The sequence below is a fragment of the Beta vulgaris genome, chromosome 3, assembly GCF_026745355.1.
Source record: "Beta vulgaris subsp. vulgaris cultivar EL10 chromosome 3, EL10.2, whole genome shotgun sequence".
Classification (NCBI taxonomy): Eukaryota; Viridiplantae; Streptophyta; class Magnoliopsida; order Caryophyllales; family Amaranthaceae; genus Beta; species Beta vulgaris.
The window spans coordinates 47,946,815-47,963,614 of NC_079204.1; the positions used below are offsets into that span (position 1 = coordinate 47,946,815).

The window sequence follows — 16,800 nt, forward strand, 5'->3', positions numbered from 1 at the left end:
TGTTGGTTGTTGCTCCGCGAAAGCGTTGGGGTTGATGAGCTTTGGGATTTGAAAATATATTATTTATTGAAATTGTAACAGGTTCATATTATTTTCTCGCTTTAGCGTTTTCCTATTTTCAAATGAAACTCTATCGGATTTTCTATAGAAATTTATGAGGATAAAGTTTGAGAATCAAAACGTTGTTGTAATAGGTAATTAACTTGAATAGAATTGGGAATTGGGTTCCACATTCTCCGATGTAGTTCGGTGAGTGTGATGGTAATAGTTCGAGTTATCTCGACTAGAATCTCTTTCGCTGTGCTTAATCCTTTTTAAGCTAGTCGGGAAAATTCGGGCTGTTACATTCTAACACATGACGCTCATCAGGGATATAGCGCTTTAGTTGGGATATGTGAAACACATCATGCATCCTCTCAAACTCCATTGGCAAGGCCAATCGATAAGCGACTTTCCCAATGCGCTCTAAAATCTCATATGGGCCTAGATATTTAGCACTCAGCTTGCCCTTTTTCCCAAATCTCATAACGCCCTTAGTGGGTGATACTTTCAGGAATACTTTATCACCTACAGCGAACTCATTCGTCACGACGTTTTAAGTCTGCATAACTCTTCTGCCTATCTTGCGCAGCTTGAATTCGAGCCTGAATCCATCTAACATTCTTGACGGTCTCCTCAATAAATTCAGTCCCCAAAACTATATTCTCACTAGATTCATTCCAACAAATGAGACTTCTACATTTCCGTCCATATAATGCCTCAAATGGTGCCATCTTTATACTCGCATGATAACTATTGTTGTAAGAAAACTCAATCAAATCTAATTGGTCCTCCCAACTCCCTTGAAAATCTATAGCACAAGCTCGCAACATATCCTCCATAGTTTGGTTAGTCCTCTCAGTCTGACCATCGGTCGCAGGGTGAAAGGCGGTACTCATCTTTAATGTTGTCCCAAGGTTTAATTGGACCTTTTTCCAAAACTTAGATAGAAATCTAGAGTCACGATCCGAGATAATGTCCTTTGGAACTCCATGCAACCTCACTACATGCTTGATATAGGTTGTAGCGAGTTGCTTCTTCTTCCATGTCTCCTTAATAGGTATGAACACGGCGGACTTGGTCAGTCTATCCACTATAACCCAAATGGTATCATTTCCACTCCTCGACTTGGGTAAGGCAGTCACAAAGTCCATAGAAATAGAATCCCACTTCCATCCAGGAACCTCTAGCGATTGAATTTCCCCATGGGTCTCTTATGGTCTATCTTCACTTTCTGACAGGTTAGACACTTAGACACATACTCGCTACCTCTCGCTTCATGTTCGGCCACCAATAGATCACCTTAAGTCTTTATACAGCTTGTCACCCCCAGGGTGCACAGAATAGGAGTGTATTATGCCCCTCTCCATAAGACGTCTCTTAAGGTCATTGCACTTCTGTGGTACACACCACCTCCCTTTAAACCTTAGACTCCCATCATCATGAATCTTGAAGTCTACTTCCTTACCTTGCTTCATTTTCTCAATCTTGTCTAGATGCTCATCCCCGACTTGACCCTCAATAATCTCATCGAAAACTGACACTCCCAAAGAAAGATTACTAAGTCTAGCCTCACTTTCCCCAGGATTTAAAATTTCTAGGTCAACCTTTGCATATCTCGACACAACTCCTCAGGGACTATCAAAGCACTCAAGCTATGACTCGATTTTCGACTCAAGGCGTCAGCAACCACATTTGCTTTCCCCTCATGATACTGGATGTCTAGATCATAATCCTTAATCAACTCTAGCCATCTCTTTGCCTCATATTCAAGTCTTTTTGGGTAAATATGTACTTCAACTCTTATGGTCTGTAAATATCTTGCAAGTTGCTCCATAAAGATAATGTCTCCAAATCTTCAATGCAAACACTATGGCAGCTAACTCTAGATCATGGGTAGGGTAATTAGCCTCATAAGGTTTCAATTGACGCGACGCATAAGCTATTACCTTACCATTCTGTTGCAACACACAACCCAAACCATTCTTTGAAGCATCACTATAGACCTCAAATCCCTCATTCCCATCAGGTAGGGTTAAACAGGTGCAGTGGTTAAACGATCCTTCAAGATCTGAAAAGCTTCCTCACACTTCTCATTCCACTCAAACTTGGACTCCTTTTTCATCAAATTAGTCATAGGTCTTGCTATCTTCGAGAAATCTCTCACAAATCCCTATAATAGCCAGCTAAACCCAAGAAACTCCTAATGTCAGACACACTCTTTGGAGTTGGCCACTCACTCACAGCTTGAATCTTAGCAGGATCTACGAGACTCCTTCCTTAGACACAAAATGACCCAAGAATGCTACTTTCTCCAAACGAAACTCACACTTAGAGAACTTGGCATATAGTTGGTTCTTTCTCAAGGTTTCCAAAATAATCCTCAAATGTTCATCATGCTCAGTTTCATTCCTCGAATATATCAAAATGTCATCAATGAAAACCACTACGAACTTATCCAAAAACTCATGAAAGATTCTATTCACAAGTCCATAAATATAGCAGGAGCATTTGTTAACCCAAATGGCATTACAGTGAACTCGTAGTGACCATAACGCGTTCTAAAGGCAGTCTTAGGTACATCCTTATCGCTACCCTCAATTGATGATATCCTGAACGTAAGTCAATCTTCGAGAACACACTCGCTCCATTAGTTGATCGAATAGGTCATCTATTCTAGGCAAAGGGTACTTGTTTTTTGATGGTAACATTGTTCAACTCCCTATAGTCGATACATAATCTCATACTCCCATCCTTTTTCTTCACGAACAAACAGGAGCTCCCCAAGGCGATGCACTAGGTCTGATATAACCCTTATCCAAAAGTTCTTGCAATTGCGTCTTTAACTCACTCATCTCAGGAGGTGCCATTCTATAAGGTGCCTTAGATATAGGTGCAGTTCCAGGAACTAAGTCTATGGTAAACTCAACAGCTCTTGCAGGCGGCATACCTGAAATTTCACTCGGAAATACGTCCATAAACTCATTCACTATTGGAACATCCTCAAGTTTTAACTCAGCTTCTTTACTCACATCTTGCACGCTACAAAAAATAGCTCACACCCCTTTCTCATCAACTTCTGCACTTGCATAGCAGAGATCACTCCAAAGTTCTTAGGTTTCCCAAATCGTCTATATGAGGTCAATTTTCCCGAAGGGTTTCTCAACACTACTTTTGAACTTCACAATCGATCCTGGCCTTGTAATGACTCAACCAGTTCATCCCAAGAATCACATCTAGTCTCCAAATTAAATCATTAAAGTCGAGGAAAGACATCCTCCTATCTTCAAAGGCAATTTCTAAACAACTGGTATACCTTATGATTTCTCCAATAGGTATGCTAATAGGCAAATCAACACTTCAAAATCTACTAAACCCAATGGAATTTCCTCAATCAAAGCTTGCTCAAATCATTGAGCCTTTAACTCCTTAGTGGCTATTACCTCAAATGCAAACTAGCTATGAATTCTATAATACTTAGAGATAGTCATACTTCTCATCCTAAGGTTTGTAAACTTCTGGGCTTTTAGTTTCCTCATAAAAGAGGGTAAAACTTTTCTCTTAAAGCAGCAATAAAGGATTCCCAAATAAACTCTTTCATAATACTGAGTCTAGTCTCATTCTCTTTCTACTATAAGTCAGTCTCATCTTTCAGATACAATATAACTTGACCTACTTTCACACTCTCAGGACAATTCACAGCCCCAAAAATCTTTTCAAACGCCCTAATCCGACTCTCTAAGAGGATAGGGTCAGCTTACCCCTTAAGGTACGGCAGTTTATTCTTAGCTAGTCTCTCCAACATGTCCCAGCAGAATCGGGACACTCAATTTTTTTCGAGTCAAATTCTCTGCCAATAGGCGAATAGCGAAAGCATAAGGCATCATTATTGTTTGACACTCTACTTCGACGAAACTTAACGTAACTCTACTTTGGTTTCGATCAACTTACTGCCATTCTAGAAGGCAATATTTGATTTGATCATTAAAGATCGCATCAACAAACAATTTCACTAAGTTCCAACATGAAATGTTCTCTAATAATCACATAATCGTTCATGTAAAATATATTCACATCAACGTGCAAGTAGAAACAAGCAAGCAAGAATATAATCACATGATGAAAAGAATAATAAAATAAAAAATATTCCCATCACGTGTCCAGAATAAATTCTTACTCACTCATATAAATAATAATAGCTTTATTCCTCAATCGATAATAAGAATATTCTCCCAATCCAAAATAACCAACTTATTCCTCAATAATATAAAGATGCTAAAAAGAAATTTAAACCATTGTAGCTTGACTACTTTCCAATAACTAATCTTAAAGCATAAATAAATACTCTATGAAATTACACCATCATTCTCATCCTTAATTCCTTATACTATGGAGTAAACATTTCATCCCAAAGTCTCCAAAGTCTTCACTATAATAATAATAGTAACAATAATAACTTGATTCCTAGATCTAGTAGATCTTCAAATACTTTTGGATTGATGTCCATTTCATCCATCTCTAAAACACTCACATCGCTCAGATAAAGTCTCCAAATAACATTGTAGATGTCCTTTCAAGTTTGCACTCTAGTACAATCAAACTTTGAATTACTTCATATATCGCTAACAGGGATACCTACTTTTAACCCATAATGCATAATGATCTCCAGCTAATGTAACTATAACTTCAGGCTCATGACATCGAACATTCTCATCATCACTCAATAATTGGGTTATGATAGCTTCCTACTCTATTAACTTTGCCTGACAATTCTATTAACTTGTCTGGCAGACATGGTTAGGGATCTACAACAAATAAACCATAATGGTTTAGCACTCTCTCTAACGTGTTCCCACAAATAACAAGGGTAAACAAAAACAAAGGCATGTAAATATACACTTTCAGGCAAGAATTATAAACAGTTAGCAGGGAAGAAAAAATTCATGCATCATTAGCAGGGAAGTAATAATATAATGCACTTATTTGCAGGGAAGAAAATAATAATGATGCTGAACTAACTTTTAATGCAGGCATATAATATTTCTATCCTATATGCCCTTCTTATACTACCCATTCTCACAATGCCATACTATAAACCTTAAAGGCATGAAAAATAATGCAGACACTTTTATAAATAACATTACTTTTGTGCCTAAAATAATTTTCGAAATAAAAATAAGTTTCGGACCCAAGACACTCGAAAAAATTATTCACTCAAAATTTTTTTTTTTTTCGGACTCAGCACTTTCTCGAATTTTTTTTTCCGGACTCCTCAAATTTTCGAAAAAAAAATTTCGAATTCACAGAATTTTTTTGAAAACAACATTTTCGTGTCTCTAACTTTTCCAAAATTTTGTGTTCTAAAAAAATTCTGAAATAAACGTAGGAGAATACTAAGGTTTCCTCCAAATAGCCAATAAGCTAGGCAACTTAAAAAGCTAAAGTCACTTAATAAGCTAGTTAGTTAGGCGCCTATAAGTCTTAAACTAACCTAAAGCTCCCAGATACCACTGGGGAATCTGGAATGGAGAGGCTTTTGTGACATTAGTATTATTTAAGTTGTTTCTAGGAGTTTATCTTTTCAGACATTAGCTTTAAGTTGGTGTGTTTTAGTTCAAACATTGTTTGGTTCTTATTTCATAAGTTTAATAAAGTTGATTTTATTTTAGTAAATTGTTTTCCGCTACAAAATTCTGAGTAAGCCGAAATGTTGTCACACGGGCGATAATGCCTGGGTAATTCTCTAGATTTGTTATAAAAGTATTTTCTAGAAAGAGAGAATTATCGGGGTGTTACATGGGGCACCGAGAGGGAGAGGGGGAAAGAAAGAGGGAAAGGATGATCCGATAAGTCATTGGTTCCATTGTACATTAGTGATAAGTGACATTTATGTCACTCTTAGTTGTTGTTTTTAGATTATTTTTGTATTATTCTAGTCTAATTTATCTATTTTTACTTATTTTAAGCCTTTATTTATTCCTTTTATATTTTTGGTTAAATTTATTTATTTAGTGATTTTCATTAGTTTTTAGCTATTAATTTCATATTTTATTTATTTCCTTTGTTTTATTAATTTTAGGTGGATTAGTTTAGTTTTTGTAATTAGTTTTATTGCCTTTGTCCCTTTTTTATAGTTACAATTTCACTTTTGACACTATTCACAAATTTTCCTTTGACTATCATTTGTGGTTTATAGTTAAGATAAAATATAGCCATGTGGGGTCTTCTGTGATTGTTCTCAATATGTACTTGTAGAATATCGACTTTTTATATAAAGGCTCAAAGTAGTGTACGACATGCGTAAAAAGTGTAACTATTAAAAAGGAACATATGTACTATGTAGTATTTTATTCCCTTTTAGTCACTTTTTATTTTATTATTTATTTTTATATTTTCTTTATCTTCTATGTTTTGTTTCTCTACTCGTGTGTTGGTTTATGTGTATGTAAGCGTTGGTTTATGTGTATGTAAAGCGTTTTGTAGATATGGAGTTGCGAGCTTCAAAGTTAGAGTTAATTGTGTGTTCAATTTGGAGTTATAATGCAAAACTTATCCTACACCACATCTTTCACCTCTCATACACCACACCATTTTTAACATCCACATCTCACCACACTAATCCTACCCTACACAACCCACAACACCATCATCTCAAGCAGTCCATAACTCCTCCTCTACCCATACAACATGCATCACCACCAGTCCACCACCACCACCATATCTAGCACTAAGCCTCCACCCTCTGCCCCACCAACAAATCTGTCCTAGTCAAGAGGAGTGGGCGCTCAGCGCTCCTTTGTATAACGGAGCAGATGCTCCGTTCTAATTCACCAAAATACAAAGATAGGCAGAATGTATGAGTGACCTCGGAGTGGGTGCTCAAACAAAAACGTGATATAAGCTCATTAAACAAATCAAAGGCTGTGATTTATGGGATCAAAATCATGGAGTTTACCGTAAAAGAAATTGCATTGAAAGTTTAGGGTCGACAATCATGGCTAATTAGAGTGGGATATTAGTCATCATAACATACTAAGAGTGCGTTCTCTTCACTTTAATAAATTAAGTTTCAGGTCCAATAAGTTTAGATAAGTTTAGTGCAGTTCAGATAAGTTTCAATCAGGTCCAATCAGGGCAATAAGTTCCACTCAGGTCTAATAAGGTCCAATAAGTTCCAATCAGGTGCAATAAGTTCCAATCAGGTCTAAGGGTGCGTTCTATTCAACTTATTGGACCTGAACTTATTGGAACTTATCTGAACTGAACTTATTGAACCTGAACTGAACTTATTGGAACTTATTAAACCAGATTGGACCTGATTGGACCTGATTCAACGTATTGGACCTGATTGAACCTGATTGGAACTTATTGGACCTGATTGAACCTGATTGACCTTATTAGACCTTATTGGAACTTATGACCCTGATTGAAACTTATTAGACCTTATTGGACCTGATTGAAACTTATTAGACCTTATTGGACCTGATTGAAATTTATTTGACCTTATTAGACAAAAACATTGACCATGAATAACATAAATATTACCACTAACGTAAATACTACCCCTCAAATTTTTTTATGGAATAATAATTATTATAATTCGTCCTTTAAAAAATAATGATTATTAATTATCTCTTATGATAATTAATTTAACAAAAAAATTACTATTTATATATTTGCCTATACATAACTTTCATCACTAATATATCTAATAGTGTTGTTTTAATTTATAAAACACTAGTAGAAAATCAAAAAATTAATTTTATAAAATACTAGTAGTTACTAATTTAAGCTGAGCAAAAGGCAGTGAACTTTCATTGTAAAGGGCTTGATTATGGGCCTGATTCTCCTTTTCGTAATCAATGAAAATAAGCTGAACATTTATTGCTAACAACAACTCCTTCATTCATTTCTTCAGCTTTCTTCACCTTTCATTTATTTGAATGTTACTAGAAGAAAGAGAAAAAAATGTTCAAAAGTCACAGTAGCTTCAACTCGGGCGAAAATTGCAGATGAAATATGGTTGGCTGTTGATGAAGAAAACGTATTGATTGAAGAGGATAATGTAGAAGATGAAGAAATATACTCCAATAAAGAAAGATACTCCAGTGATGATAATGAAGCAATCAGTTGATAACATTTATATCTTTCATAGTTATTAGTAACGAAAACATGTTATCTCTAGTTATTTAAAGACGAATTGCGAAATATTGTAATTATTATTATTATTATTGTTAACCTTAATTATTTGACCATGATTATAATATTATTCAATAGCAATATGAATAATCAAATAATAGACAATAATACAAGTATAATACTATACATTGTGGTACTTTAATAAAAAATTCTAATAATAACATAATCAACTAATAGTAATATGAATAATAAAATAATAGACATAATACAAATAAATAATAAAATAATAGACATAATACAAATAAATAATAAAATAATAGACATAATACAAATAAATAATAAAATAATAGACACTAATACAAGTATAATACTATATAATCATTGTGGTACTTTAATTAAAATTCTAATAATAACATAATCCGCTAGTAGTGATATGAAATTATGAATAACAAAATAGTGGACAATAATACAAATGTTTATTAAACATTGACTATTTGGACCTTATTGGACCTTATTAGACCTGATTGGAACTTATTGGACCTTATTAGACCTGATTGGAACTTATTGCACCTGATTGGAACTTATTGCACCTGATTGGAACTTATTGGACCTTATTAGACCTTATTGGAACTTATTGCACTTATTAGACCTTATTGCAACTTATCTGAACTTATCTGATCTTATTGGACCTGAAACTTAATTTTTTAAGTTGAACAGAACGCACCCTAATAAGGTCCAATAAGTTCCAGTTAGGTGCAATAAGTTCCAATTAGGTCTAATCAGGTCAAATAAGTTTCCTTAAGGTCCAAATAGTCAATGATCAATAAATATTTGTATTATTGTCCATTATTTATTATTTATATCACTATTAGTTGATTATGTTATTATTAGAATTTTAATTAAAGTACCACAATGATTATATCATGTTATACTTGTATTATTGTCTATTGTTTTATGAAATATTTGTATTATTGTCTATTATTTTATTATTCATATTACTATTAGCTGATTATATTATTATTAAAACTTTCGAATTAAAGTAACACAATGTATAGTATTATACTTGTATTATTATCTATTATTATATTATTCATATTACTGTTAACAAGACTATTAGATATATTAGTGGTGAAAGTTATATATAGGCAAGTATATAAATAGTATTTTTTTTTGTTAAATTGTTTATCGTAAGAGATAATTAATAATAATTATTTCTTTAAAGGGTAAATTTTAGTAATTATTATTTCATAATAAATTTTGAGGGGTAGTATGTTAGGGGTAATATTTTATGTTATAACTCATCAATTTTTTTGTCTAGCTAATAAATAAAGTCAAATAAGGTCTAATAAGTTTCAATCAGATCCAATAACGTCTAATAAGTTTCAATCAGGTCCAATAAGGTCTAATAAGTTTCAATCAGGTCCAATAAGGTCTAATAAGTTCCAATCAGGTCAATAAGTTTCAATAAGCGTCAATAAGTTCCAATAAGGTTCAATCAGGTCCAGTAAGTTGAATCAGGTCTAATAAGTTCAGTTCAGGTCCAATAAGTTTAGTTCAAATAAGTTCAGATAAGTTCAGGATTATTCAGGTGAAGATAATGCACCCTACACGAGGAGGCATGATTATATGCCTACACATATGTAAGTGGGTTGCCAATTGGCCCAATTCCAACGAAGTGCCGAATCCGATAGGGGTGATTATACAGCATTTCAGCGTACAAAATGGACTAAGAAGATTCAATGCAACCATCAAACCTTCCAACTGCAGAGCGTAGAGTAATCCCAGTCCACTCTTGAAGGGTCCATTTCTTTCTGACTAATTCAAAAGGATTACTTCTAGAAAAGTCCTATTTAAATTGTTTTTGTAAGCCTTCTTTCCTCAAAATAGTTTTGTGACTGGCAGACTGGCAGTCTTTCTTTCTAACCCTTGAAGGGTCCATGATAAGTAATAGTTCTCTATTTGTAAAAAGAAACTAGTTATTAGGCTCGGGCTACACTTCGGGTAAGAAAAATATTCGTTTATTAATATAATACTTTATGATAATAACAGTAAATACAACTTAGTCTAGTGGTTAAAACTTTAGTATATGTACTTGAGGTCTCAAAATCAAACCCTATACTCTGCAATTTTTAAATTTTTTTGACACGCCTTTTAATATATTTGTATAGATTAGGCTATGAATTTACATATTAAAAAAAAGTAATCGTACTGCACAAATAATAGTCATAACTCTTGGTATGAAAATTCTAAATTAGTGCATTCAACTTCAAACAAACATTGCGGCTAAGCATGGAATGGAACCATTATAAACATGACCAAATTTCTCCCGTGTTGACATTTTCATACTGGGACGAAAATCGCAAATTGAATATTATTGAAGTTGAAACTTGGAACAGAGCAGATCATAATTATTAGTTGCACTTTCAGCTATCTTATCTCTCACTTGAATGGTTTGATCTGTCTTTCTAACTTGTCCCGCAAAAAAAAAAAAAAAAAAAAAAAAAGAAAAAAGCTTGGTGCTCTATATGCTGCTTAACATATCTAAGCTTATGTGATCACGAAACCAGAAAAAGAATAACCATGGATAGAAAAAAGAACTGGTATCTAGCATTCTTCTCAATTTATATGCCAATTATCTTACTGATAATTTCCAAAACAGCATTCGCACAAACTCCCATACATCATGACTGCTCAAATACCACTATGTTCGCTAACAATACCCAATATGAAGCCAATCTCAACACCCTCTTCCGTTATCTATCCTCCAATGCCACCAACCCCAGTGGCTACCATCAAGCGACTTCTGGCAACGACAACACCGAAAGCGAGGAAGTATTTGGCCATTTCCTCTGCCGTGGGGATCAGAACACTAGCTCGTGCCAAGATTGCGTTAACACTGCCACCACTACCGACCTTCCAAACATATGCCCAAACCGAAAAGTTGCTATTATATGGTACGACAATTGTATGGTAAGGTATTCCAACCTATCATTTTTTGGTAGAATGGATGGGTCGTCGAGTACGATCTTGTCCAATCGGAATAATGTGACTGGGAACTCGACCAGGTTTGAGGAACTTGTAGGGAATATGTTTAGAAATGTCATTGTCGTTCGAGCTGCAAATGGTGGATCGCAGAGGAAGTTTGCGACAGATACGGCAAGTTATACGAGTTTGCAAACATTATACGGGTTGGGGCAGTGTACGCCGGATTTGAGCGTCAGTGATTGTAATAGATGCTTGGAGATTGGTATTGGAAATTGGGCTTCGCGACTTACTTCGGGTGGACAAGTTTTGCAGCCAAGCTGTGTTGTCCGTTATGAGATGAATCCTTTCTTTGAATTGTCGTCACTAGCGCCACCACCCCAGCCGTTGCCACTACCTCCAGGGCAGTCACCCACTAGCGATTCCGCCCACTCTGGTACGTCAATTTCTGTCTCGGTACTAGTGTCAAATTCTGTATTGTTGACTTGAAATGCTAAATATCGTCCTAAAATTACTTAAAATCACTCTTGTCCTACCAAATATTTTCAACTTTATCCTTTTTTTTTTTCTCCAAACCACCACGGCACCACCTCCATCTCCACAATCACCCCCTCCACCACCCACTAGCAGGCCCTCACCCCATCCTTCATCCACCTCCCACCAGCAGCCCTCCACCCCAACCCTGCAACATCCACGAGCAAGTCGTGGAAATCAAAAAAAAACTTGCCCCAAATCCACCTGGACGTTTCCACGGTGGATTTGAGGTGATTTTTTTGGTTTCGTCAGTGGTTGTGCGTGGTTTAGTTGGTAGTGAGCGTGGCTTCGATGGTGGTTTGCGTGGTTTCAGTGGTGATTGTGTGTAGTGGTGGTTGTTGGGTGGTGAGGGGGTTTAGTGATAGTAAGGATGAAAGAGACCGTTAAGAATAAAATTGTATTTTCAATTGCAATTTGGGGCAATTTTAAGTAGTTTTCGGGAGATGATTAACTATACTCGTTGGGGACTTTAAGAGGAAAACAAAAAATAAGAATATAATAATAAGATAAGTACTGATGGTCTGATGCCATCATCCCAGTATTACTAAAATTGAGCAAGCTACACGAAATGCCTTTAAATAGGCATACTCAATACATAAATCAACTACGAAGGACCACAACTAAGAAAGTATTCCATAAACAAGAATATCAACTGAATAGAAAAACATGTTGAATAACAAATCACTAACTCATTTGTAGGGCTCTTTAACAGATTAGGTGGGATCGTATTCCGGTTCGAGTTAACAATAAACGGGTTGAACATGTTCCAATGTAAACCTAACCCGTTTATTAAACGGTTGAAAACATAACCCGTTTATTAAACAGGTTGCAAAACTTTGCAAAACCTAACCCGTTTATTAAACGGGTTGCAAAACAAAACAGGTTTATTAAACGAGTTACCCATATAACCCGCTTAACCCATTTACATATATATATTACTATTAAATTTTTATTAAAATTTATTAATTTTCAACAATAAATTCACATAAAAGTATGCATGATTAGAATAGATTTTCTTTTCGATTTTTGTATTCTGCAATTAGTATTATTAAAATTTTCACCAACTTCAACATAACTTTTTAGGAAATATATATTTTAATGAGTTAAACAGGTCAAAACAGGTTAATTTCGGGTTGAAAATATCAACCTTAACCTAACCCATTTAATTAAATTAGGTAAATCGTAAGTAAATGGGTCAAAAATCTAACTCGCTTATTTCAGGCCGGATTCGAATTCGATAAAAGGGTTGAATCAGTTTTCCACCGCCCTACTTATTTGGCCTCATACGACATACCTGCATAGTTTGTGCGTTATTGTTTAATAAAAGATTACTTTTACCAAAACAAAGCAAAAAAAAACTTCTTATATATAAATCCAAAACAACGTCCCAATATATGAGTTTGTGTATAGTGGACTCATAGGGGGTGTTTTTAAGGTATTCTTTGTTGGCTTTCTTTATGCTACCACTTCTAAGAAGTCTTAAATTCTACATTCGTTTATAATGGATTCATTGTCCTTGTACTAACTTGAATATCAAAAGTTTGTGAGAAGAACGAACTATAGAAGTATCTCTCTGTTCTTCTTTAGCATACGAGATAAGATTTAAAATCAAGTGAAGGCAGCTCAAAATTCATTTCAGTTACTCATACTCTTCAAGATTTTGCTCAATAAAAAGTAGGAAGAAAATTGAGTTTCGTAGATACACAGAAAAATTCTTGTGCTACCAAATGTTGACATGTACAAACATTCATGTATTATGCAGAAAGCAGAATCTCAACAACGGTGATTATTGCCATTGTTGTTCCTGTGGTGGTTATCTTAGTGGCGTTGATTGTTATATGCGTTTGTTGCGCCAAATACAAGAAAACCAAGACGTATGATCCTGTTGCGAAAAGTGGTAAGCGGAATTATTCCGATGCATCTGAGATCAAGAAATAGAAAAATGGAATGCAATATTGATTATTTTTGCTAAATGGTCAGTTATTTCGTTGAATGTTGTTCCAGGTGAGGATTTTACAACCATTGAATCTTTGCAATATGACCTAGCAACGCTTAAATCTGCAACAAGTAATTTTTCCGATGAGAACAAATTGGGTGAAGGTGGATTTGGTAGCGTGTATAAGGTAAGACAGGAATAATTCTTAGCTCAAGAGTCAAGACTAACACGAACAATTAATGTCAGATGATGTAGTAGAAGAGAGGAGTAAGATGGAAATGTGAATATACTAACCTCCATTTTTAAATAAGTGAAACCGTTTGATTTTTACGTTTGTCATACTCATAACTTTGACCATTAATATCTTTGATTATGTATATGTAAAAGTTATAAAAAAGTTAAAATTATGAAAATATTAATTGAAACAAATAATTTTATTTTTATATATAAGTAAAATGAATAAGTCATAGTAAAATATATGGATACTAAAAGTCAAAATATTGCACTTAAAAAGAGATAGAAGAAGTATATTATGATATTGTATTATTCAATATACCCTTGCTTAATAATGGTAAAGAAGAGGGGATAATATAAGAGGGTAATTTGGTTAAGTTTCGCCCTTATTTAATGGAGTTGGGACTGCGGGGCACAATCTCCACATATTACCTTCAACGTAAACAAATTTCTTTTTGTTTTTCCGCTAGGGCACACTATCAAATGGGCGTGAGATAGCGGTAAAGAGGTTGTCTATGAACTCATCTCAAGGAATACAAGAATTCAAAAATGAGGTCTTATTAGTAGCAAAACTTCAACACAGGAATTTGGTGAGGCTTTTCGGATTTTGTTTGGAAGGAGAAGAAAAGTTACTTGTATATGAATATGTGCCCAACAAGAGCCTTGACAAAATTCTTTTTGGTATAGTAAATTTCGTATCCCGTTGTTTAGTCTAGAACATTCAATCACCTCTTCTCTGGTTATACTAATTTAAACATATAACATTGTGCAATTAAGCTCTACAACTATATTGTACAGATCCTGTAAATCAAAGTCTTCTTGACTGGGGTACACGTTACCAAATTATAGAAGGCATAGCTCGAGGAATGCTTTATCTCCATCATGATTCTCAACTCCGAATTATACACCGAGATCTGAAGGCAAGTAATGTCTTGTTGGATGCCGATATGAAAGCTAAAATAGCAGATTTTGGATTAGCAAGAATTTTTGGAGTGGATCAAACCCAAGGCAATACAAGCAGGGTTGTCGGAACATAGTGAGTTTTCCAAAATTATTACTAACAAGTAGCTACTTTAAGGAATATCTAATTTATACGAAGAAAAATTATGAAATATCTGCTAGTGCATAACTATTACTTTGTACGTGCAGTGGCTACATGGCACCTGAGTATGCAATGAACGGGCAGTTCTCTAACAAATCAGATGTATACAGTTTTGGTGTCTTAGTGTTGGAAATTATTAGTGGTAAGAGAAATAACACATGTTATGAATCAGGGCATATAGAGGACCTTCTTTGTCATGTAAGTACTTGTTTCTATAGTGTTAAGGGATAAAATTGATGATCTATTTGGCAAGATTTTAACAACAGTAATACAATATTACAGGCATGGAAACAATGGAGAGATAACATGATTCTGGAATTTGTTGATCCAACAATAAGGGAATCGTGCTCAATGGACGAAATTATGCGATGCGTACACCTTGGCTTGATATGTGTTCAGGAATCCGCAGATGATAGACCTACTATGGCAACAATAGTTCTCACCTTAGACAGCAACTCAGTCACTCTTCCCGTACCAGAAGCACCAGGTTTCTTATTAAAAACACTAGAGAAGTCCAAGACTTCCAAGGAGATTGGTTCAAACCGATCATCTAGCAAGTCAACACCTTGGTCTATAAATGATGTCTCAATTACTGAACCTGAACCTAGGTAGGGATAATATCAAAGTAGAAAACATGGCCGTATATATATAGTCATCGGAATTGTAAGTTAAAATTTGTATATGTTGTATACTAAAACTAGTCATTATGAAGGCGACAGTTTGGCATGTGTTCTATGCCATTTATCATGTCCTAGTTACGATTGTTTTAAATATATCTTGTGCAACGGTTCAACATAAATCATGAGTAGTTCCATTAGCCTAAGAAACCCTTGTTTTTGTTAGAAATATCCTTCAAAATAGTAGTGGGTTAGTGGGCTAGTGGGCTAGTGGGCTAGTTTAAGTTAGTTTCATGTATTTTGATTTTTTTTTCCTATTTAGTAGGATTACTAGATTTTGAAGCTCGTGCGATGGATTTTTTTTTATATGGTAGAATTATATTCGGTCATGTCATAGATGTGTGATAATAAATAAGATATATTATATATTTATTAAAAAATATATTTTATAGTAACATAATTATATTCTTAATTAATGATTAGTAGTTAAATGCAAATATCAAACTCAATTCAATTGTAATGAGATTATGTAATTTTTTGTAGTATGTAATCAAAGTTATAATACTCCATAATTATTAATTATTAGATGATTTATTTAAAATCAAACTCTAATTTCTATTTATTTACCATAATATATATAAATTCATAATCTTCTTATAACTTCTTCATTATAATATGATCCAACATATATGTTAAAAATATAACATTCATCTAATTTCTTTATAGGTGGAAGCAAGTTCAAATGGTGTAAAAGTTATATTTTTTCGAGCAATCTAGTGAAAATTATACTTAATTTATATTCTGTAATCTTTTTAGGTTGTCTAGTCAAATTAAATTTTAACCTTTTCACGATCCAAATTTATACTTGCTCCATCTTTTTTTACTTGCTATATTTACCATGAATGGATGTCTTTTTTTTCTTTTTTGCTATCACTAGTGGAAAAAAACGCAAGGGCTGCGTTTTTTGAAAAACGCAGCCCTTCATTTACAAAGGGTTGCGGTCAATGCAAAAACCGCAACCCTTTTAGTGAAGGACTGCGGTTTTTCAAAAAACCGCAGCCCTATAAGTAATAAAGGGCTGCAGTTTTTTAAAAAACGCATCCCTATATTAAGTAATAAAGGGTTGCGTTTTTTAAAAAACGCAGCCCTATAAGTAATAAAGGGCTGCGTTTTTTAAAAAACGCATCCCTTTACAGGCTTTTTTTTTAAATAAAAAT

At 34.3% G+C, this 16,800-nt stretch overlaps 1 protein-coding gene across 1 annotated transcript; it reads left to right on the forward strand.

The window, feature by feature from the left end:
- The first annotated feature begins 10,126 nt into the window (after window positions 1-10,126).
- Window positions 10,127-15,935, forward strand: LOC104885053 (cysteine-rich receptor-like protein kinase 10). Its single transcript, XM_010669761.4, has 7 exons — window positions 10,127-11,596; window positions 13,457-13,591; window positions 13,699-13,817; window positions 14,335-14,545; window positions 14,663-14,900; window positions 15,014-15,164; window positions 15,249-15,935. The coding sequence occupies exons 1-7, from the start codon at window positions 10,759-10,761 to the stop codon at window positions 15,576-15,578; spliced, it is 2,022 nt and encodes a 673-aa protein (XP_010668063.1). The 5' UTR covers window positions 10,127-10,758; the 3' UTR covers window positions 15,579-15,935.
- The last annotated feature ends 865 nt before the right edge of the window (window positions 15,936-16,800 follow it).